The 22800-nt window shown below is 47.6% G+C and overlaps 1 protein-coding gene and 2 non-coding genes across 3 annotated transcripts; all 3 read left to right on the top strand.

The window, feature by feature from the left end:
• Positions 1-15929: 15929 nt before the first annotated feature.
• Positions 15930-18053, top strand: LOC127293191 (cation/calcium exchanger 1-like). The gene has a single exon (XM_051322763.2). It carries the CDS (start codon positions 16048-16050, stop codon positions 17791-17793), a length of 1746 nt encoding a protein of 581 aa, XP_051178723.1. The 5' UTR covers positions 15930-16047; the 3' UTR covers positions 17794-18053.
• A 109-nt stretch (positions 18054-18162) lies between these two features.
• On the top strand, positions 18163-18233 carry TRNAG-GCC (transfer RNA glycine (anticodon GCC)). Its single transcript has one exon. It is a non-coding gene; the product is annotated as a tRNA-Gly (tRNA).
• A 1781-nt stretch (positions 18234-20014) lies between these two features.
• On the top strand, positions 20015-20085 carry TRNAG-GCC (transfer RNA glycine (anticodon GCC)). Its single transcript has one exon. It is a non-coding gene; the product is annotated as a tRNA-Gly (tRNA).
• Positions 20086-22800: the final 2715 nt, after the last annotated feature.

Here is a 22800-nt window from a genome sequence, read left to right as displayed (position 1 = left end):
GGAGAAGAAGCTCGGCGTGTGTCGCCGAGGAAGAAGTCCGTGTCCTGGGCACGCAGGGCCGGCTGTGTTGATCGCGTCGGCGTGCGATCATGGCCACAAGCCAGGATGTGTGGATCGCGGGATGATCGAGGAGGATATGACAAGATCGAGCTGCTCGAGCGGCCGCGTTGCCTGCGTCAGTGCGCGGCATGGGTCTGAGCTGAGGGCATGTCGATCATGAAGGAGTGCAGCATCAACCGTCGGTAGGCTGTAGCGGCGGCCGGTGACGATGAAGACGACGGCAGTGCAACAACTCCGGCAACACCAAGTCAACATTAGAGGGGAAAATGTTAGCCGTAAACTTGACTTAGCGCAGGACTTGGTTGGGCTGTTCCGGTGCGTGCTTGTCGTCCCGCCATGGCGAGTGGAGCAGGTCGTGTGCGTGAGTCGCGGAGGACCAGTCGGTTAGGCTGTTAGCTAGAGTAGCGGGGTGAGTGCGTTGATCTGTTCAGAAGCTGGTCGTGTGTGCGCGTGGCCGGGGCGAGCGGATCATGAGCGCATGGCGCGCAGCGACGTGTGTGCGAGCTGCGTATAAAGCTCCCTCATGTATACTCTTGTAAACACCCGAGTTGAGCACCATGTAGACATTGAAAAGATCAACGAGATTAGGGTGTCTGTGCGTCTGTGGCGGCCTTCGTCGCCGGCCGGAAAATCTCTGTGTTGTCTCCGTTGCCTTCTTCTACCTCTGTTCGTGAGCTGAGTGGAGAGCTAGCTAGTCTGGCAACAACAAGTGGTATTAGAGCCTCAAGTTACGGGCCGTGGCTCGCGGTAAGTCCGCGACGAGAACGGTGGAAGTGGAGGCGTCGCGCTGTGCGCCGTATGTGCGGCGAGCGCAGAGGCTGGCCGCGTTGCCTGCGTCAGTGCGCGGCATGGGCCTGAGCAGAGGTCGCGGTGGCACGGCATGGCGGCAGCGTGGAGGAGCTGCGCGGCCACGGAGGCCGTAGCGGCGCCATGCCCCGGCCGTGGAAGCGGCGACCGGCGTGAGCACGGTGGCGACCGGCGTGTGTGCGCGCTCCGGTTGTTCCGTGTGTCGCCAGTGGAGAAGAAGCTCGGCGTGTGTCACCGAGGAAGAAGACCGCATCCTGGGCATGCAGGGCCGGCTGTGTTGATCGCGTCGGCGTGCGATCATAGCAACAAGCTGGGGCGTGTGGATCACGGGATGATCGAGGAGGATATGACAAGATCGAGCTGCTCGAGCGGCCGTGTTGCCTGCGTCAGTGCATGATGTCTACACACGCTTCTATTCCTGTAGACAGTGTTGGGCCTCCAAGAGCAGAAGTTTGTAGAACAGCAGCAAGTTTCCCTTAAGTGAATCACCCAAGGTTTATCGAACTCAGGGAGGTAGAGGTCAAAGATATCCCTCTCAAGCAACCCTGCAATCACGATACAGGAAGTCTCTTGTGTCCCCAACACACCTAATACACTTATCAGATGTATAGGTGCACTAGTTCGGCGAAGAAATAGTGAAATACAAGTAATATGGATGAATATGAGTGGTAATAGCAATCTGAAATATGGCAGCGAGTAGACATGCAGTGGAACAGTAAATAAACGGATATTTGATGTTTGGAAACAAGGCCTAGGGATCCTACTTTCACTAGTGGACACTCTCAACATTGATCACATAACTGAAACTACTCTACACTCTCTTGTTTGGATGACAAACACCATTCATTGTGTAGGGCTACAAGAGCACCTCAATGCCGGAGTTAACAAGCTCCACAACATTCGATGTTCATATTTAAGTAACCTTAGAGTGCATGATAGACCATTGCAATTATACCGAGTACTAACATAGCATACACACCGTCAACAATAGCTATGAAAGGGGGAATAGATCGCATCAATACTATCATAGTAATAGTTAACTCCATAATCTACAAGAGATTACAATCATAACCTATGCCAAGTACTACATGATGCACACACTGTCAACATTACATCATGGAGGAGGAATGGACTACTTTAATAACATCACTAGAGTAGCACATAGATGATATTCAACTAGATCACAAAGAGAGAGATGAACCACATAGCTACGGTAGAGCCCTCAGCCTCGGGGGAGAACTACTCCCTCCTCATCATGGGAGCAGCGATGGCGGTGAAGATGATGGCGGTGGTGTCGATGGAGATGACTCCGGGGGCAATTCCCCATCCCGGCAGGGTGCCGGAACAGAGACTTCTGTCCCCCCGAATTGGAGTTTCGCGATGGCGGCGGCTCTGGAAGGTTTTCTGGAGTTTCGCCAATCCGTGTCGAAGATTTAGGTCACGACGACTTATATAGGCGAAGAAACGGAGTCGGAAGGGGTCTGGGGGGTCCACACACCAGGGGGCGCCCCCCCTCTGGCCGCGCCGCCACCACGTGTGGGGGCCCTGGGCCTCCCCTCTGGTCCCTCTTTGGTGTTCTGGAAGCTTCATGGAAATATAAGATCGTAAGCCTTGATTTCGTCCAATTCCGATAATATTTCCTTACTAGGATTTCTGAAACCAAAAACAGCAGAAAATAGGACTGGCACTTCGGCATCTTGTCAATAGGTTAGTTCCGGAAAATGCATAATAATGACATAAAGTGTGTATAAAATATGTGTGTATCATTGATGCGTGTGGTTGACACGTCCGTTGGGAACCCCAAGAGGAAGGTGTGATGCGCACAGCGGCAAGTTTCCCTCAGTAAGAAACCAAGGTTTAATCGAACCAGTAGGAGTCAAGAAGCACGTTGAAGGTTGATGGCGGCGGGATGTAGTGCGGCGCAACACCAGAGATTCCGGCGCCAACGTGGAACCTGCACAACACAACCAAAGTACTTTGCCCCAACGAAACAGTGAGGTTGTCAATCTCATCGGCTTGCTGTAACAAAGGATTAGATGTATAGTGTGGATGATGATTGTTTGCAGAAAACAAAGAGAATGGTATTGCAGTAGATTGTATTTCAGTATAGAGAATTGGACCGGGGTCCACAGTTCACTAGAGGTGTCTCTCCCATAAGATAAACAGCATGTTGGGTGAACAAATTACAGTTGGGCAATTGACAAATAACGAGGGCATGACCATGCACATACATATTATGATGAGTATAGTGAGATTTAATTGGGCATTACGACAAAGTACATAGACCGCTATCCAGCATGCATCTATGCCTAAAAAGTCCACCTTCAGGTTATCATCCGAACCCCCTCCAGTATTAAGTTGCTAACAACAGACAATTGCATTAAGTATTGCGCGTAATGTAATCAGTGACTACATCCTTGAACATAGCACCAATGTTTTATCCCTAGTGGCAACAGCACATCCATAATCTTAGAGGTTTCTGTCACTCCCCCAGATTCACGGAGACATGAACCCACTATCGAGCATAAATACTCCCTCTTGGAGTTACAAGCATCTACTTGGCCAGAGCATCTACTAGTAACGGAGAGCATGCAAGATCATAAACAACACATAGACATAACTTTGATAATCAACATAACAAGTATTCTCTATTCATCGGATCCCAACAAACGCAACATATAGAATTACAGATAGATGATCTTGATCATGTTAGGCAGCTCACAAGATCCGACAATTAAGCACAATGGGGAGAAGACAACCATCTAGCTACTGCTATGGACCCATAGTCCAGGGGTAGACTACTCACACATCACTCCGGAGGCGACCATGGCGGCGTAGAGTCCTCCGGGAGATGATTCCCCTCTCCGGCAGGGTGCCGGAGGCGATCTCCTGAATCCCTCGAGATGGGATTGGCGGCGGCGGCGGCGTCTCTGGAAGGTTTTCCGTATCGTGGCTCTCGGTACTGGGGGTTTCGCGACGGAGGCTTTAAGTAGGCGGAAGGGCAGGTCAGGAGGCGGCACGAGGGGCCCACACCACAGGGCCGCGCGGCCAAGGGGGGGCCGCGCCGCCCTAGGGTGTGGCCACCTCGTGGCCCCACTTCGTCTCCTCTTCGGTCTTCTGGAAGCTTCGTGGCAAAATAGGACCCTGGGCGTTGATTTCGTCCAATTCCAAGAATATTTCTTTACTAGGATTTCTGAAACCAAAAACAGCAGAACAAAGAATCGGCACTTCGGCATCTTGTTAATAGGTTAGTTCCAGAAAATGCACGAATATGACATAAAGTGTGCATAAAACATGTAGATATCATCAATAATGTGGCATGGAACATAAGAAATTATCGATACGTCGGAGACGTATCAATCATCATAAAAGTAGCATGGAACATAAGAAATTATAGATACGTTGGAGACGTATCAGCATCCCCAAGCTTAGTTCCTACTCGTCCTCGAGTAGGTAAACGATAACAAAGATAATTTCTTAAGTGACATGCTATCATAATCTTGATCATACTATTGTAAAGCATATGAGATGAATGAAGTGACTCAAAGCAATGATAAAGACAATGACTAAACAACTGAATCATATAGCAAAGACTTTTCATGAATAGTACTTTCAAGACAAGCATCAATAAGACTTGCATAAGAGTTAACTCATAAAGCAATAGATTCAAAGTAAAAGCATTGAAGCAACATAAAAGAAATATTAAGTTTCAGCAATTGCTTTCAACTTTCAACATGCATATCTCATGGATAATTGTCAACACAAAGTAAATATAATGAATGCGAATAAGAAAGTATGTAGGAATCAATGCACAGTTGACACAAGTGTTTGCTTCTAAGATGGAAGGAAATAGGTAAACTGACTCAACATAAAAGTAAAAGAATGACCCTTCGCAGAGGGAAGCAGGGATAAATCATGTGCTAGAGGTTTTCAAGTTTTGAAATCATATAGAGAGAATAAAAGTAAAAAATTTGAGAGGTGTTTGTTGTTGTCAACGAATGGTAGTGGGCACTCTAACCCCCTTGCCAGACAAACTTTCAAAGAGCGGCTCCCATGAAATTTTTATTTTTGGGTGACACTCCTTCCAACCTTTGCTTTCACAAACCATGGCTAACCGAATCCTCGGGTGCCTTCCATCAATCTCATACCATGAAGGAGTGTCTATTTATTTTAGTTTTTATTTAGAGATGACACTCCTCCCCACATTTGCTTTCTCAAGCCATGGCTAACCGAATCCTCGGGTGCCTTCCAACAATCACATACCATGGAGGAGTGTCTTTTTGTAAAATTATGAAAGTTAATTAGTTGGGGCTGGGAATCCCATTGCCAGCTCTTTTTGCAAAATTATTGGATAAGCGGGTGAAGCCACTAGTCCATTGGTGAAAGTTGCCCAACAAGATTGAAAGATAAACACCACATACTTCCTCATGAGCTATAAAACATTGACACAAATAAGAGGTAATAACTTTTGAATTGTTTAAAGGTAGCACACGAAGTATTTACTTGGAATGGCAGAAAATACCACATAGTAGGTAGGTATGGTGGACACAAATGGCATAGTTTTTGGCTCAAGAATTTGGATGCACGAGAAGTATTCCCTCTCAATACAAGGCTTAGGCTAGCAAGGTTGTTTGAAACAAACACAAGTATGAACCAGTACAGCAAAACTTACATAAGAACATATTGCAAGCATTATAAGACTCTACACTGTCTTCCTTGTTGTTCAAACACTTTTACCATAAAATATCTAGACTTTAGAGAGACCAATCATGCAAACCAAATTTCAACAAGCTCTACGGTATTTCTTCATTAATAGGTGCAAAGTACATGATGCAAGAGCTTAAACATGATCTATATGAGCACAACAATTGCCAAGTATCAAATTATTCAAGACATTATACCATTTACCACATGTAGCATTTTCTGTTTCCAACCATATAACAATGAACGAAGCAGTTTCAACCTTCGCCATGAACATTAAGAGTAAAGCTAAGAACATATGTGTTCATATGCAACAGCGGAGCGTGTCTCTCTCCCACACAATGAATGCTAGGATCCAATTTTATTCAAACAAAACAAAAACAAGAACAAACAGACGCTCCAAGTAAAGGACATAAGATGTGATGGAATAAAAATATAGTTTCACTAGAGGTGACCTGATAATTTGTCGATGAAGAAGGGGATGTCTTGGGCATCCCCAAGCTTAGATGCTTGAGTCTTCTTGAAATATGCAGGGATGAACCACGGGGGCATCCCCAAGCTTAGAGCTTTTCACTCTTCTTGATCATATATCATCCTCCTCTCTTGACCCTTGAAAACTTCCTCCACATCAAACTCGAAACAAACTCATTAGAGGGTTAGTGCATAATCAAAAATTCACATGTTCAGAGGTGACACAATCATTCTTAACACTTCTGGACATTGCCAAAAGCTGCTGAAAGTTAATGGAACAAAGAAATCCATCCAACATAGCAAAACAGGCAATGCGAAATAAAAGGCAGAATCTGTCAAAACATAACAGTCTATAAAGACGAATTTTTCTGGGGCACTAAACTTTCTCAGATGAGAAAACTCCAAACTGATGAAAGTTGCGTACATATCTGAGGATCACGCACGTAAATTGGCAGATTTTTCTGAGTTACCTACAGAGAACCCTGCCCAAATTCGTGACTGCAAGAAATCTGTTTCTGCGCAGTAATCCAAATCTAGTATCAACCTTCTATTAGAGACTTCACTTGGCACAACAATGCAATAAAATAAAGATAAGGAGATGTTGCTACAGTAGTAACAACTTCCAAGACACAACAAAACAGTAGCAAAATAAAGACATGGGTTATCTCCCAAGAAGTGCTTTCTTTATAGCCATTAAGATGGGCTCAGCAATTTTAATGATGCACTCGCAAGAAATAGTAGTTGAAGCAAAAGAGAGCATCAAAAAGCAAATATGAAACACTTTTAAGTCTAACCCACTTCCTATGAAAAGAAACCTTGTAAATAAAAAAATTCATGAAGCATAATGCAACAAGCATAGAAAGACTAGACAAGCGCAACTTCAAGATTTTCAGCAAAAAGAGATGTGTTTTAGTAACATGAAAACTTCTACAACCATATTTTCCTCTCTCATAAAGATTTTCAATAGCATCATGAACAAACTCAACAATATAACTATCAAATGAAACATTCTTATCATGAGCTACATGCATAAAATTATTACTACTCCCAGCATAAGCATAGTCATTCTTATTAATTGTAGTGGGAGCAAATTCAACAAAGTAGCTATCATTATTATTCTCATCAAGTGTAGGAGGCATAGTATAATCATAATAAAATTTATCCTCCATAGTAGGTGGCACCAAAAGACCACTATCATTATAATCATCATAAATGGGAGGCAAAGTATCATCAAAGAAAATTTTCTCCTCCATGCTTGGGGGACTAAAAATATCATGCTCATCAAAACCAGCTTCTCCAAGCTTAGAACTTTCTATATCATTAGCAACAATGGTGTTCAAAGCGTTCATACTAATATCATTGCTACTAGCATGCAAATAAGGTTCCATAGGTTTTTTAATTTTCACATCAAACAATCCATGTCTTAACTCAGGAAATAGATTAAAAAGCTCACTGTTATTTTCCATTATGCCTAACTAGTGAAAATAAAAACAGGAAACAAAAAGATGCAATTGCAGGATCTAAAGGAAATAGCTTCGTGCACTCACACACCGGCAACAATGCTAGGAAATAGCTTAGTAGTCGGAGGATGTGAATACCTTTTACCTTACCTCCCCGGCAACGGCGCCAGAAAATAGCTTGATGTCTACACACGCTTCTATTCCTGTAGACAGTGTTGGGCCTCTAAGAGCAGAGGTTTGTAGAACAGCAGCAAGTTTCCCTTAAGTGAATCACCCAAGATTTATCGAACTCAGGGAGGTAGAGGTCAAAGATATCCCTCTCAAGCAACCCTGCAATCATGATACAAGAAGTCTCTTGTGTCCCCAACACACCTAATACACTTGTCAGATATATAGGTGCACTAGTTCGGCGAAGAGATAGTAAAATACAAGTAATATGGATGAATATGAGTGGTAATAGCAATCTGAAATAAATATGGCAGCGAGTAAACATGCAGTGGAACAGTAAATAAACGGAGATTTGATGTTTGGAAACAAGGCCTAGGGATCCTACTTTCACTAGTGGACACTCTCAACATTGATCACATAACTGAAACTACTCTACACTCTCTTGTTGGATGACAAACACCATTCATTGTGTAGAGCTACAAGAGCACATCAATGCCGGAGTTAACAAGCTCCACAACATTTGATGTTCATATTTAAGTAACCTTAGAGTGCATGATAGACCATTGCAATTATACCGAGTACTAACATAGCATACACACTGTCAACAATAGCTATGAAAGGGGGAATAGATCGCATCAATACTATCATAGTAATAGTTAACTCCATAATCTACAAGAGATTACAATCATAACCTATGCCAAGTACTACATGATGCACACACTGTCAACATTACATCATGGAGGAGGAATAGACTACTTTAATAACATCACTAGAGTAGCACATAGATGATATTTAACTTGATCACAAAGAGAGAGATGAACCACATAGCTACGGTAGAGCCCTCAGCCTCGGGGGAGAACTACTCCCTCCTCATCATGGGAGCAGCGATGGCGGTGAAGAAGATGGCGGTGGTGTCGATGGAGATGACTCCGGGGGCAATTCCCCGTCCCGGCAGGGTGCCGGAACAGAGACTTCTGTCCCCCCGAATTGGAGTTTCGCGATGGCGGTGGCTCTGGAAGGTTTTCTGAAGTTTCGTCAATCCGTGTCGAAGATTTAGGTCACGACGACTTATATAGGCGAAGAAACGGAGTCGGAAGGGGTCTGGGGGGTCCACACACCAGGGGGGCGCGCCCCCCTTTGGCCGCGCCGCCACCACGTGTGGGGGCCCTGGGCCTCCCCTCTGGTCCCTCTTCGGTGTTCTGGAAGCTTCGTGGAAATATAAGATCGTGGGCCTTGATTTCGTCCAATTCCGAGAATATTTCCTTACTAGGATTTCTGAAACCAAAAACAGCAGAAAATATAAAACTAGCACTTCGGCATCTTGTCAATAGGTTAGTTCCGGAAAATGCATAATAATGACATAAAGTGTGTATAAAACATGTGTGTATCATCATAAAAGTAGCATGGAACATAAGAAATTATAGATACGTTGGAGACGTTTTAGTGCGCGGCATGGGCGTGAGTTGAGGGCATGTCGATCATGAAGGAGTGCAACATCAACCGTCGATAGGGTGTAGCGGCGGCCGGTGATGATGAAGACGACGGCAGTGCAGCAACTCCGGCAACAACAAGTCAAGATTAGAGGGGGAAATGTTAGCCGTAATCTTGACTTAGCGCAAGACTTGGTTGGGCTGTTACGGTGCGTGCGCGTCGTCCCGCCATGGCGAGTGGAGCAAGTCGTGTGCGTGAGTCGCACAGGACCAGTCGGTTAGGCTGTTAGCTAGAGTAGCGGGGTGAGTGCGTTGATCTGTTCAGAAGCTGGTCGTGTGTGCGCATGGCCGGGGCGAGTGGATCATGAGCGCGTGGCGCGCAGCGACGTGTGTGCGAGCTGCGTATAAAGCTCCCTCATATGTACTCTTGTAAACACCTGAGTTGAGCACCATGTAGATATTGAAAAGATCAACAAAATTAGGGCGTCTTTGCGCCCGTGGCGGCGTTCGTCGCCGGCTGGAAAATCTCTGTGTTGTCTCTGTTGCCTTCTTCTACCTCTGTTCGTGAGCTGAGTGGAGAGCTAGCTAGTCTGGCAACAACTAGTGGTATTAGAGCCTCAAGTTTCGGACCGTGGCTCGCGGTAAGTCCGCGATGAGCACGGTGGACGTGGAGGCGTCTCGCTGTGCGCCGTATGTGCGGTGAGCGCAGAGGCTGGCCGCGTTGCCTGCGTCAGTGCGCGGCATGGGCCTGAGCAGAGGCCGCGGTGGCGCGGCATGGCGGCAGCGTGGAGGAGCTGCGCGGCCCCGGAGGCCGTAGCGGCGCCATGCGACGGCCGTGGAAGCGGCGACCGGTGTGAGCACGGTGGCGATCAGCGTGTGTGCGCGCTCCGGTTGTTCCGTGTGTCACCAGTGGAGAAGAAGCTCGACGTGTGTCGCCGAGGAAGAAGACCGCGTCCTGGGCACGCAGGGCCAGCTGTGTTGATCGCGTCGGCGTGCGATCATGGCAACAAGCTGGGGCGTGCGGATCGCGGGATGATCGAGGAGGATATGACAAGATCGAACTGCTCGAGCGGCCGCGTTGCCTGCGTCAGTGCGCGGCATGGGTGTGAGCTGAGGGCATGTCGATCATGAAGGAGTGCAGCATCAACCGTCGGTAGGCTGTAGCGGCGGCCGGTGACGATGAAGACGACGGCAGTGCAACAACTCCGGCAACACCAAGTCAAGATTAGAGGGGAAAATGTTAGCCGTAATCTTGACTTAGCGCAGGACTTGGTTGGGCTGTTCCGGTGCGTGCGCGTCGTCCCGCCATGGCGAGTGGAGCAGGTCGTGTGCGTGAGTCGCGCAGGACCAGTCGGTTAGGCTGTTAGCTAGAGTAGCGGGGTGAGTGCGTTGATCTGTTTAGAAGCTGGTCGTGTGTACGCGTGGCCGGGGCGAGCGGATCATGAGCGCATGGCGCGCAGCGGCGTGTGTGCGAGCTGCGTATAAAGCTCCCTCATGTATACTCTTGTAAACACCCGAGTTGAGCACCATGTAGACATTGAAAAGATCAACGAGATTAGGGCGTCTGTGCGCCCGTGGCGGCGTTCGTCGCCGGCCGGAAAATCTCTGTGTTGTCTCCGTTGCCTTCTTCTACCTCTGTTCGTGAGCTAAGTGGAGAGCTAGCTAGTGTGGCAACAACAACTCTGAATTATATTATTTCAAGTAGGAAGAAGGAGGCTAAAGTAAGAGAAGGTTGGAGGAAGCCATTGGAAGGAAAGATAGTTATCAATGTGGATGCGGCCTTTGATGAAAACTCAGGCACGGGAGCAACTGGTGTGATTATCAGAGATGATCATGGGACTTGTTTGGGGCAGCCAACAAGAAACTTGATTATGTGATTGATGCTCCAATGGCGGAAGCATATGCGTTTCGGGATGGGTTATCTCTAGCACAAACTCTGGGGTTTAATAAATTCATTATCCAAACAGACTATGTGCAGGTTGTTGATACAATGATCAATGTAGGTTTCTCGGTGACCTCGGCGGCGGCCATCTATATGATGACTGTTCTATCATGTGGAGTGGCTTTGATGAAGTGTAGGTGGAGTACTGCAATAGGGAAGGCAATGTTGTTGCACATGAGCTGGTTAAGCATGCTTTTATTTCGAATTCTTCTTGTAATTGGTTCGAAGAACCTTCTAGTTTTATTTTTCTTGCTCTTACAAACGATGTAACTTTGTTATCAAATCAATAAAGCATGCCGCATGTGGCATTCCCTCAAAAAAGAGGTGATGGATGCCATGGCCTTGCGGTTAGGCATGCCCCCTCCCGCCATAAAGTTCGACCAACCAGGCATATATGTCCATTGCGTGGGGTGAAGGTCGTTGATCCCCATCCACTCTTTGACAAGACCCCAAAGGCGGGTAGTGGAGCGGCAATGGACAAAGAGGTGATCAATAGATTCCGTAAATTGCTTGCATATAGGACAAAGACCACAATTGGGCCAACCTTGTTTGGCCAAACGATCAGCCATCCAAACCCTACCTTGATTGGCAAGCCATGCTAAGAATTTCACCTTAGGCAGGGCCCATGCCTTCCAAATTGTTTTATCCATAGGCGAGGTAGTTGACCCTAGAAATTGCAAGTTATACACCAACTTTATCGTGTAATGCCCACTAGGAGTAAGTCTCCAAATGATACCATCCTCCATCCCGGGGTCAAGGGTGATGCTTGAAATGAGAGTCCGTAGGTCAATGAATTATCCAAGATGATTTTGCTTATCCAAGTGGTGAAAAGCCTATGTAATCGCAATATCTCAGAAAAACAGGAGCAAATTAGACATGTTTTTGTATGATGAAACCTTTTGCGAAGAGTTTTTTTGCGAATTAAGAAGACCTTTTGCGAGAATTTTTTTTACTACTCTGTATTACATATACAATTTGCCAGCCATGCCTTTCTTTGTATCTTTTACGAACACCTTATCGGTCAGGCCAGGTTTCACTACGAGGATAACAGAGCAACAAGATATCAACATCCATGTGTTCCAACAAAAACAAAAATGATTGTTGCAAAATGAGGCCCAAGCAGAAAATATGCGACGTTCTGCACAGCCAGAAAACCACCCTATCTAATCTGTGATTCCTTAAGACAATTATTCAGGGAAGATCAAGGACATGAGAGCATCACCTTGTTCTCCGACCAGGATCATTGGAGTCAACTTTTCGCGTGTGCGGATCATCTTATGGGAGATGAAGATACACTTTTGTGGTACGCTCGTGTTGCAATCTGCTCGCTGATCCGCTCATAGTACCTCTGCCACCTGGTCTTAGATGATATTATTCCTTGCATGATTGAAGGTTAAGCCGGCTTTAATCGGTAGATGCGGATACACGCATCACCGGTACTCCTAGGACTAGTTAGCAGTACCACCCTAGCTTGTCTGAAATAATAGTTGTGCCCACCGCACCTGTCGACTCTTTTATCGTGTCCTTATCTCAGCATCAAGCTAGTCACGAGTCCTCCTGATCTGACATGGATGGATCGATTAGAGCGCTTGTTTGCAAACCATGACTGAACTATCTGGTCAGTGAAAGAGATCATGAGCATATGTGCATTGCAATTTTGCAACGCATGTGCGTGTCGTTAGTGGGATGCTTTCTGCGTAAGTAGCATTACCATCGATCGTCGTTCCACCTGACTACTCGAGCTCATGACACGGAACATTCGACCATGATAGACAATCCAAAAAGTATGCTGTGTCACTAGGAAGAAGAAGGCTGGTCAGCTGTTCTAGACGATCCAGCTTCCAAAAAGGGGGACCTGCTGAGCTGCCACGTGCTCCCTTCATCGTCCTGCAGCCAATATTGCACACAAAGTTTGCCGAAGACAAAAGTAATTTTGATCACAAAGTGACAGGAAAAGTGCTACTAGTAGAAGACAGATTAAGCTCCATCGCAGCCATCCATGGCGCCACACCCCAGTTGCTGATCGAGCTGATCCGCTCCGGCCGGCCATCCTGCGCTCCATGACCAAGAGCGAGGTGGCGAAATGCCGCCGTCAGCGCCTACTTCCTTTTCGGCCGGACCTAAAACTGAAAAGAAATTGGGACTGAATTAATTAGGTGTAAGGCTAGAGGGTTGATTCTGGACCAAGTCGCAGAAGATATGCTATAACTGAACTCTCCTTAATTGATTTCTGAGATTGATCGAGCTAGTACTAAAACTGTACATAGTACAATCTTGATACCGAAATGAAACTATATATACAGTCATGTCGGCGTGCATGGCCTCATCAGCAGTTCACCAGCTGGCTACCGCCTACCGGTACGTACAGTAGTAGTACTAAGGTAAGTATTCTGACCGAAATAAATTGTGCGCGCCTCACGCGTGAAGTCGATCGTGTTAATTAAACTAGGCTAATCATCATCTTCATGACACGGACGGTGAAGCTTGCTTGCTCTCATGTGAATCGAGACCGAGTTCGTTGCCTGCACGTTACTCAACAAATGAGTTTTAAGGTCATGACACGGACGATGAAACTTGCTTGCTCTCATGTTAATCATGAGTTTTAAGATCATCTCTAGCGGATTGACGCCGACCGCGTTTGTCTATTTTGATCCGCGTGAACACGAGGGAAGCAAAACCCCAGCCGAGCATCCGACATAAATGGACTGTCCGCGGAGGTTCATTCGCGGTCTAAATTTTGGGCATAAAATGCGTCAACGGAAACAATAAGCTTGTCCGCGCAAATCCTCGCGTGTTCCCCTCCTATACCCCAGGGCCCACCTAACAGTGTCACATCATCTCCCATCACCGAAAAAGTTAAAATTCGTCGTCGCCAAACCCCTAGCATGTGATAGGCGTCAACCCCGCCGCCCCATCCGCCACCCTTACCTTCCCCACACCCGCACCCACACTGGCCCCTGCCTCCGGCCGCAAGAAGAAGGCCACAACACCGAAGAAAGAGATGATGCCGGCGGAGAGGGTCATCGAGACCAAGAAGCGCATCTAAGGGCGCGCCGTCGCTAGGTAAAGGAAGGCCGAGATAGCAGCCGATGCCTCTGCTAAGGCCGCCGCCGAGCTGTCCAAGGTCATTTACGCCGACGCCAAGATTATGACCTCTACAACCGCCACGGCATGCCATCCTCGTAATCAAGCAGGAAGCGCTCGCCCAGGTTTAGGCCGCCGTCTGATCCTCTTCAACAAGCTCAGTGATGTCCCAGGCCGCAAGGCCGCAAGGCCGCCTATGGTACGTCACACGCCCAATGGGCAGCCGGCTACACCGTGCCCAGTCACGTACACCTAAGTTCCGCACTCCCGGCTTGGTGGGTCGCGGTTGCCGTCCCCTGAGCTCCCGTTCTACCAGTGTGATCTTGTGACATCTGTTCTTAACCTCAATTGCACGCCTGCTGGCGGTGATTTGAGACTGGCGCCTAGCAAGAAGACACGGGCAATACCACCGGAGAGCATGCTCGTGCCCTGCAAGCTGTTCCAGGGAATGCACGCCCCTACGCCAGCCGATGAGGTACACCCTCAACCCATTTGGTTACTCGTACAATATCATACGCACATGGCATGTGATGTCCAATGATCGGAAGGTGTACTATGTCGAGATGGTGATGCCTACATTCACGCGATGATCAAAGGTGGCGGCTTCATCCCGGACGATGGCCTTGGGATGGAGGGAACGACTCAAGGGTACAACATCGATGTGGAGCCATTGTTCAGGCAATATGGCCGGCCAACAGGCCAAAATACCACGTTGGATGACGATGCCGAGGGCGACGGCGATGCCGATGGTGATGGCCTTGGCCTAGGCGACGAGGAAGTCGTTGGCCACGCCACCGATGGAAATAAGAAGGTAAGCCAAAGGACCACACACTACACTGGAAAAGAGGATTAGTGCCTTTGCAAATCTTAGGTTGCAATTAACGAAGATCCCATTTAGGGTGTTGAGCAAAAAGGCAATTTTTACTGGAGGAAGGTTACCCAAGAATTCCACGAGCTCCAGCGACTTTCTCCCTTCCAATTTTATAGTGACCGCGGTTAAATTTCAATCCAAAAGACACCCCATTCAAACAGACACATGTCTGCGGCATGTTCTTTGGAGTACTTCAAGGTTGTTTGGAAGAAGGGTTACTACATACAGGGCGGACAAAATGCATCGTGCCCAAGTTACTCCATCCAAACAGACACATGTCCACGGCCGGACCTAAATAAACCAAAAATGATATTAGAAGTCGTTTGGTATCTATTCTGAAATTTATTTTGAAATTCCATAGGTGGGCTGTTTGGTTGTCACAGAATTGGGCCGTCATTTCATTTAGGAAATCCAGCAAAATAACGCCATGGGTAAACACAATTCCAAGCTGAAACATGTCATTTGCGTTTGTGTATGGAAGCTATTTACAAATTCAATATTGAATTCTGTTGTCATTGCAATTCCTGTGGCAACCAAACAACTGTCCATTTCTAGAATTACAATGTAAATAGAATAAATACATGTGTTCATTTCAAAATGCTACAAACGAAATGAAAGCCTTGTCTCCAAACGACTTCTAATTGCTATCCGAAATACTAGATGTCCAAGCGTGCCACCGATCGATACTTTCTGCCTAAATACAACAATTTCATCATCGTCGTCATCGTTCCATCTGTGACTAAGCTAATGGCATGGAGCAATTGAAAATACCAGCAGGTATGACATGGCTGCACCGTCACGACGGAGAAGGGTAATGATTCAGCTTCCTAAAGGGGACCTGCCGACCTTCCACGTGTTCATAGATGATGATACGAAAACAAAATTGATCACGGCCGCGTCTCGTCACAGAACAAACAGTACATAGCTCCATCATCGCTGGAGCATGGCCCATGGTGATAGCATCGTCACGGCAGCCTACACCACTGCCTGAAGCCGATCGAGCTCCACACATCTCTCTACTCTGCTTTGCTGCCAGACATTCAAGAAAAGGAAATGGCTGTCTTGCGCAGGCTGTACAACAAGAGCAGCCGCAATGCCGCCGCCGCCGGGAGCGCCTCGTTGATACTGCTGCTTCTGCTCGTCCTCTCCCTCTCCGGCGGCGGGGCTCGAGGGAGGCGGGGTGGCATCTTCTTAGGCTCCGGCGTAGGTGCTGGAGATGCAGAGGAGGGGATCTGCGAGGAGGAGCTGCTGGCGCTGGACGGCCGCGCCGCGCGATGCCGGTACCTCCAGTCCAGCCACCCGCCATGCGGGCCGCAGGGGTACGTCGACTACCTCGTGCTCTTCTACTGCGCGTGCGGCGACGGCCAGATGGAGCTCTGGTGGTCGCCGTGGCTGGGCGGCGCGACGATCGGGCTCTGGCTCCTCCTGCTCTTCTACCTCCTCGGCGACACCGCGTCCGAGTACTTCTGCGCCTCGCTCGAGGGCCTCTCCGCCGCGCTCCGCCTCCCGCCGGCCGTGGCCGGGGTCACGCTGCTCTCGCTCGGGAACGGCGCGCCCGACGTGCTCTCCAGTGTCGTCGCATTCGCGTCGGGAGGCGCCGGGGACGGGGCGGGGGACGTGGGGCTCAGCGGCGCGCTCGGCGGCGCGCTGTTCGTGTCCACGGTTGTCGCCGGCCTCGTCTCCATCGTCTCGGCTCGTCGCCGCGGAGGCGTGGAGGACGCCGTCGTCATCGAGCGGCGCGGCTTCGTGCGCGACGTGGGCTTCCTCCTCGTCGCGCTCTGCTACCTCCTCGCAATCCTGCTCGCCGGCAACGTCACTGTCTGGTCCGCCGCAGCCTTCCTCTCCCTCTACGCCGTCTACGTTCTTGCCGTGTCGGCATCACACTGCTGCCCCTGCGCCGCCACTTCCGCCGCAGACAACAGTACCAGCAGCGCCGATCACTCCGACGACCTCGCCGCCCCGCTTCTCCCCGTTGTCTCCTCCAAGAATAATAAGACGCAACAACTAGCAGCCTTCGCCCGCCAGCTCCTCGCCGCGCCGCTCTACCTCCCGCGCCGCCTCACCATCCCGGACATCGCCGCGCACCGCTGGTCACGTGCCAACGCCGTCACCTCCGCGCTCCTCGCCCCTCTCCTCCTCGCGGCCGTCACCTGCCCGCTCACCCCAACCTTCCTCCTCGGCGCCGCCCTCACCGGCGCCCTCCTCGCCATCGCAGCGGCCTCGACCACGGACGCCGCAGCACCCCCTCGCGGCCGGTACGCGCGCCTCGTATGGCTCGTGGGCGGGTTCCTCATGTCCGTCCTCTGGTCCTACGTCCTCGCACGCGAGCTCGTGTCCTTGCTCGTGTCCACTGGCATCATCGCCGGCATTCCCGCCTCCGTGCTGGGCGTCACCGTGCTCGCGTGGGGCAACTCCCTCGGCGACCTGGTCTCGGACGTGGCCATGGCAACCCAAGAAGGCAAGGCGGGCGCGCAGACAGCGGTGGCGGGTTGCTACGCGGGGCCGGCGTTCAACATGGTGGTGGGGCTGGGGCTGTCTATGGCGATCGCGGCGGCGGGGACGTACCCGGAGCCGTACGAGGTGCCGGTGCAGGCGTCGACGTACGTGACGGTGGGGTTCCTGGTGGCCGGGCTGGCGTGGGCGCTGGTCGTGCTGCCAGCGCGGGGGATGCGGCTGGACGCCGTGCTCGGGGGCGGGCTGCTCGCACTCTACCTCTGCTTCCTCGCCGTCAGGCTGGCCGACGCCGTCGGCGTCCTCAGCTTGAATTCACTCTCTCTTGCCAAGAATACCGTGACGTGACCGGCATACATGGTTGATCGATCGCTGTAAGATCTGACGGTGAAGCGACGAACGGGACAAGATCGAGGGGGAAGAAGATTGGAGCTGCTGCTGGTAGTAGTACTAGAATGTAGGGCTAACTAACTACAGGAGTACATCGATCGATGGATGCTTAATTACGTGTGGTTTGTCTGAAGCTGTTTTTTCTGGTTTGGCTTCTTCTTCTGCTGTCACTGGTGACTTCTCAATATGCATAGTATGTAATGCCAAATGTGTAATTTGTTCGCTGTATATGTTGTGAATTGACAGTTAAGACAAAAATGATGAAGTGATTCTCTAGCAAAAAGGTTATATGTAGTAGTAGTATAATATTTAAAATAAAATCAATAAGCACCAGTGGTCTAGTGGTAGAATAGTACCCTGCCACGGTACAGACCCGGGTTCGATTCCCGGCTGGTGCAATTTTTAAGTGCGGACTAAGAGTATCATCACTCATCAACATTTACAATTACAAAGATTAGTTCTTTTAGATAACAAATATTGTAGTTGCATGTAGTTTATTTTTTTATGTCTATCAGTTACTGTTACAAACTTCACAATTACAACCAATATCTATCGCGCCTCCGCTCTAAGCTGGGAATTCTCAAGCAATGGTCTCATCACCATATACATTAGTAACATTACAAATGATTAGTTCTTTTTGTAGATAACAAATATTGTAGTTGCCTGTAGTTTATTTTTTATGTCAAACAGTTACCGTTACAAACTTCACAATTACAAGCAATATCTATTGCGTCTCCGCTCTAAGCTGGGAATTTTCAAGCAATGGTCTCATCACCATATACACTTACAAAGATTAGCTCTCTTTTTTAGATATGCTCAGCTGCTTGGACAGGACGAACACTTTTGTGTACAAATAGGTTTTTATTCCTTATAAACCCGACTGAACATTCTAAATATGGATGGAGAGTGGTCTTCACTTTTTTGGGGTTATCAAGATCACATTTAAGATTAGTAAGTACGATAGGGAGTTTGTGGTTGGCATTGCAAGATGGCCTCTCCTCTTTTCAAGAGCGCCTCGTTGCCCTATCAAGGGGCTGACATGGAGATACCTATTTAATGTCAGCTAAAACTCAAAATTAGCCACAATTCCGTTAACCAGCTCTGCTTTTGTGGTCACAAAAGGAGAAGCCTCGAATGCTTGCAGTACCTCTGCCTGCCTATTTCCTTCAAAGCTTGCCTCTGCAAATTGTCTTGCACTTCGGATTCCTCTATATTGACACACAAATATCGTTTTGAGGAGTCCCCTCGCCCCCCCTCCCCACCACCACCACTCGTTCATTGTCGCCTAGTCGGTGGCTACTCTGGGATGGATCAATGTTTACCCCAACAAAGGGGGATTGCTTCTTTTCTTCTGGTTCGGGGGAGGGGGAGGGGTAGAGATGCTCGAAGTTGAGCAATCCTTCAAACTTGCATCAGCAATGAGAATATTTATGATTTATTTAAAGAAGGAGGGTTGAACATAATGCATCACGGTTGGTTATCTAATTGCGTAGTCAAACATGAGTCAACCTGGTTAATAAAACTGAGAAAATAAACTCGGAAATAATTTGTTTGTAGCCTCCACTGTGAAATTGACGCCTAACAATAATTCAATATGGTTGTAACCAAGTCTCGACCCCTATGTCGCCCTCCTCTAGCCACATGGGAGGGAACACTAGCCGCCGCCTCGAGCCCCCCCCCCCTCCCCCTCCCCACACGCACACACACACAAGAAGTGCCGTCGGCGTCTTCAGCTTGAATTCGCTCTCTCTTAACGTGACCGGTGTCAGCGTGCATGGTTGATCGATCGTGTAAGATTTGATGCTGAAGCAATAAAAGATCGACGGGACAAGATCGAGGAGGATGAGGAAGAAGATTGGAGCTGCTGGTGGTGGTGACCTGGTGGTAGTACTAGAATGTAGGGCTAACTAACTACAGGAGTACATCGATCGATGGATGCTTAATTACGTGTTGTTTGTCTGAAGCTATTTTCTTTTGTTTGGCTTCTTCTTCTGCTGTCACTGGTGACTTCATCAGCTGTTACTACTTCGCGTGGTTACGTGCATCGGTGCATAGATATGTAATGCCAAACGTTGGCTGTGTGTTGTGAATTGTCAGTTATTAAGACAAAAATGATGAAGTGATTCTCTAGCTAAACATTATCTCAGTAGACGAATAATCTTTCAATTAAAATCAATGAGCACCAGTGGTCTAGTGGTAGAATAGTACCCTGCCACGGTACAGACCCGGGTTCGATTCCCGGCTGGTGCAATTGTTTTATAGTTCAAGCTATGTATATTTTCTACGTAGAAAAGAATTTTTATCTCTTTCGCGTACATTTTTTACGTAGAAAAGAATTTCTATCAACCTACTCTCTCCTTTAGTAATTTTATTTTTTGTAGATTTTTTTGAACGTTCTTTTTTGTAGATTTTAAACCAGGCGGTTTAAAAAACTGTTTGAATATATGAGCTTTAAAACAAGATTAATATTGAATACATTTTACCAATATTGAAAAAAGATACTCCTTCCATTAATGAATAAGAATTCTTTTTTATTTGAAAAGTCAAGCTAAATAATCTTTTACCAAAATTCTAGAAAAAAACATTAACAACATTAATATTGTATACATATCAAAATACATTTCATGATGTATCTAACGATATTGATTTTGTATTTTGCATGTTAATAATTTATTCAAAATACTTGGTCAATGTTTACATACTTTGACTATTTAGAAAAATATAAGCCTTATTCATTTGGAAAACGGAGGTAGTAGTTGGTAAACCTTTATGACACCTAGCAAATTTTTATTTGAAAACAGCTTATTGAACAATCTTTTAATTTTTTTAAATTTTGTGTTTCACCATATTTTTTAAAACTTGTATTCGATGTTTTTGATAAACATATCAAATAGCCAACACTTTAATGTTGCTTATTGGGTTTCATTGTAAATCATCATGTTTCATTGTGTTTCAGAATTTTGGTTTTCAAATTTGCTTATTTTACGTTGCTTAAAAAATATCATTGAAATAAAAACACATGTATTGCTTAATACTACAGATATATAGTGTTGATATTAAAGCAGAGATACGTTGCAAACGTATCTATAATTTTTGATACTCCATGTTTGTTTTAGACCAATTTATATATGTTTTACTTACTTTTATATATTTTCCGACACTAACCTATTAACAAGATGCCACAGTGTTGTTTTCTGCTGTTTTGTATTCAGAAAAGTTATACCTGAGCGACTGTCCGGTGTCCCACTTGCCGAGCACGATGCTGAAGAACACGGACAGAAACCAGAACAAATCATCAGGAGAAGGGAGCTGAGATAATACCTGACGCGGCGGGCCAATACAGGGCTTCAACTGAGACACATGGAATACTAGGTGAACACTGCTAGATGCAAGTAACGCCAATTTGTAAGCAACCTTGCCAATTCGCTCAATTATCTGGTATGGACTGAAGAACTTGAAAGCAAGTTTGTGATTTGCTCGACAAGCAACAGAAGACTGGATATACGGTTGCAGCTTCAGAAACACTTCCTCGCCGATAGCAAATTCCCGCTCTGTTCTGTGCGGATACGCTGCTGCATCCTCATCAAGTGTTGGCGTACTGAGTCAAAAATGATAATACGCTCATGTAACCCCCAGAAGAAATTGTATCGGAAGAAGTAATTCCAAAGTAGCGGGCTGGCGACCGTACAACAACTCAAAAGGAGATTTACGAAGCATGCCAATTGGTGGTGTACTAAAACGAAGATGTGCACTGATGAAACACCTGAGGTAATACTCCACAAATTGATTGACTCGTTCCGTTTGACCATTGGTCTCTGGATGATTTGATGTGTTCATCTTCAAATTTGTTCCAGTTGCTTTGAAAATGGACTACCAGAACTAACTAGTGAATACTATGTCACGGTCGGATATGAGGTTCTGTGGCATACTGCGGAGTCGACAGACATTGTCGACAAACACTTCCGCAATCTTGTTAGCAGTGTAAGGGTGACAAACTGGAATAAAGTGTGCATATTTTTGAACTTATCGAAACGGTGCGGAAGCATAGGACGTGGCCCCGCGCTTTCGCGGCCTCATAGCAGCATCGGAGGACGCCGTCGCCGACGTCGTTGTCCTCTCGCCATCGCGAGGCATCCCAACGTCAGCAGCTTCGCCGTTGCCGCCAGAGGTGAGCTCTCGTGCACCGTGCCTCCAGGCCGCAAGTCGGCCGGGACGACCATTACCTGCAGGTCCCTACGGGGGTATTGGATTTCCTCCGCGTGTGAGGTGTTCAATGAAATGGGCGAACTAAAATTTGTCCCATTTCATCTGTAGATCATGACGGACAACGACGACGAGTTCTTCTTCAAGAACTTCATCGACACATCCTCATACGACGAGTCCGAGGACGACTTTCTCATGGAGGCTGTGTTTATCATCCACGAGCACAATGTCGCGCAGATCCCCGTGTACCGGGGGTCCTTGTCGGGGCGCGCGGCGGCTTTGGATTGCAAAATAGAATGCGTCCACGACATGCTCTTCCACGACTACTTCTATCGTAATGCATTGTTCACGCCGGCCTTGTTTCACCGTAGTTTTCCAATGTCCAGCCGTTGTTCACCCGGATAATGGATAGCGTCAAAGTCTACGACGTCGTCGCCAAAGTGGATGCAATTGGCAAGGTAGGCCTCTCTTCGTATCAGAAATGCACGGCAGCGATTAGGATGCTCGCATATGGTGTTGCCGGTGATTTCGTAGATGAGTACATTCGCATGAGCGAGTCGAGCTACTTGGAAGCGATGTACAAGCTCTGCAGAGCAGTGATCGGTGTGTTCGGTGAACAATATCTGCGGCAACCTAATGCAGAGGACACAACCCGTCTGTTGTCAATCAACGCTTCCAGGGGTTTCCTGGGATGCTTGGCAGCATAGACTACATGCACTGGGAGTGAAAGAACTGCCCCTTTGGTTGGCAGGGGGCGTACAA

Source organism: Lolium perenne, chromosome 4 (genome assembly GCF_019359855.2).
Source record: "Lolium perenne isolate Kyuss_39 chromosome 4, Kyuss_2.0, whole genome shotgun sequence".
Lineage (NCBI taxonomy): Eukaryota > Viridiplantae > Streptophyta > Magnoliopsida > Poales > Poaceae > Lolium > Lolium perenne.
This window is presented reverse-complemented; position numbering and strand designations above follow the sequence as displayed.

Coding starts and splice junctions, on each gene's coding strand:
- LOC127293191 (XM_051322763.2), top strand. CDS start 16,048: ATGGCTGTCTTGCGCAGGCTGTACAACAAGAGCAGCCGCAATGCCGCC.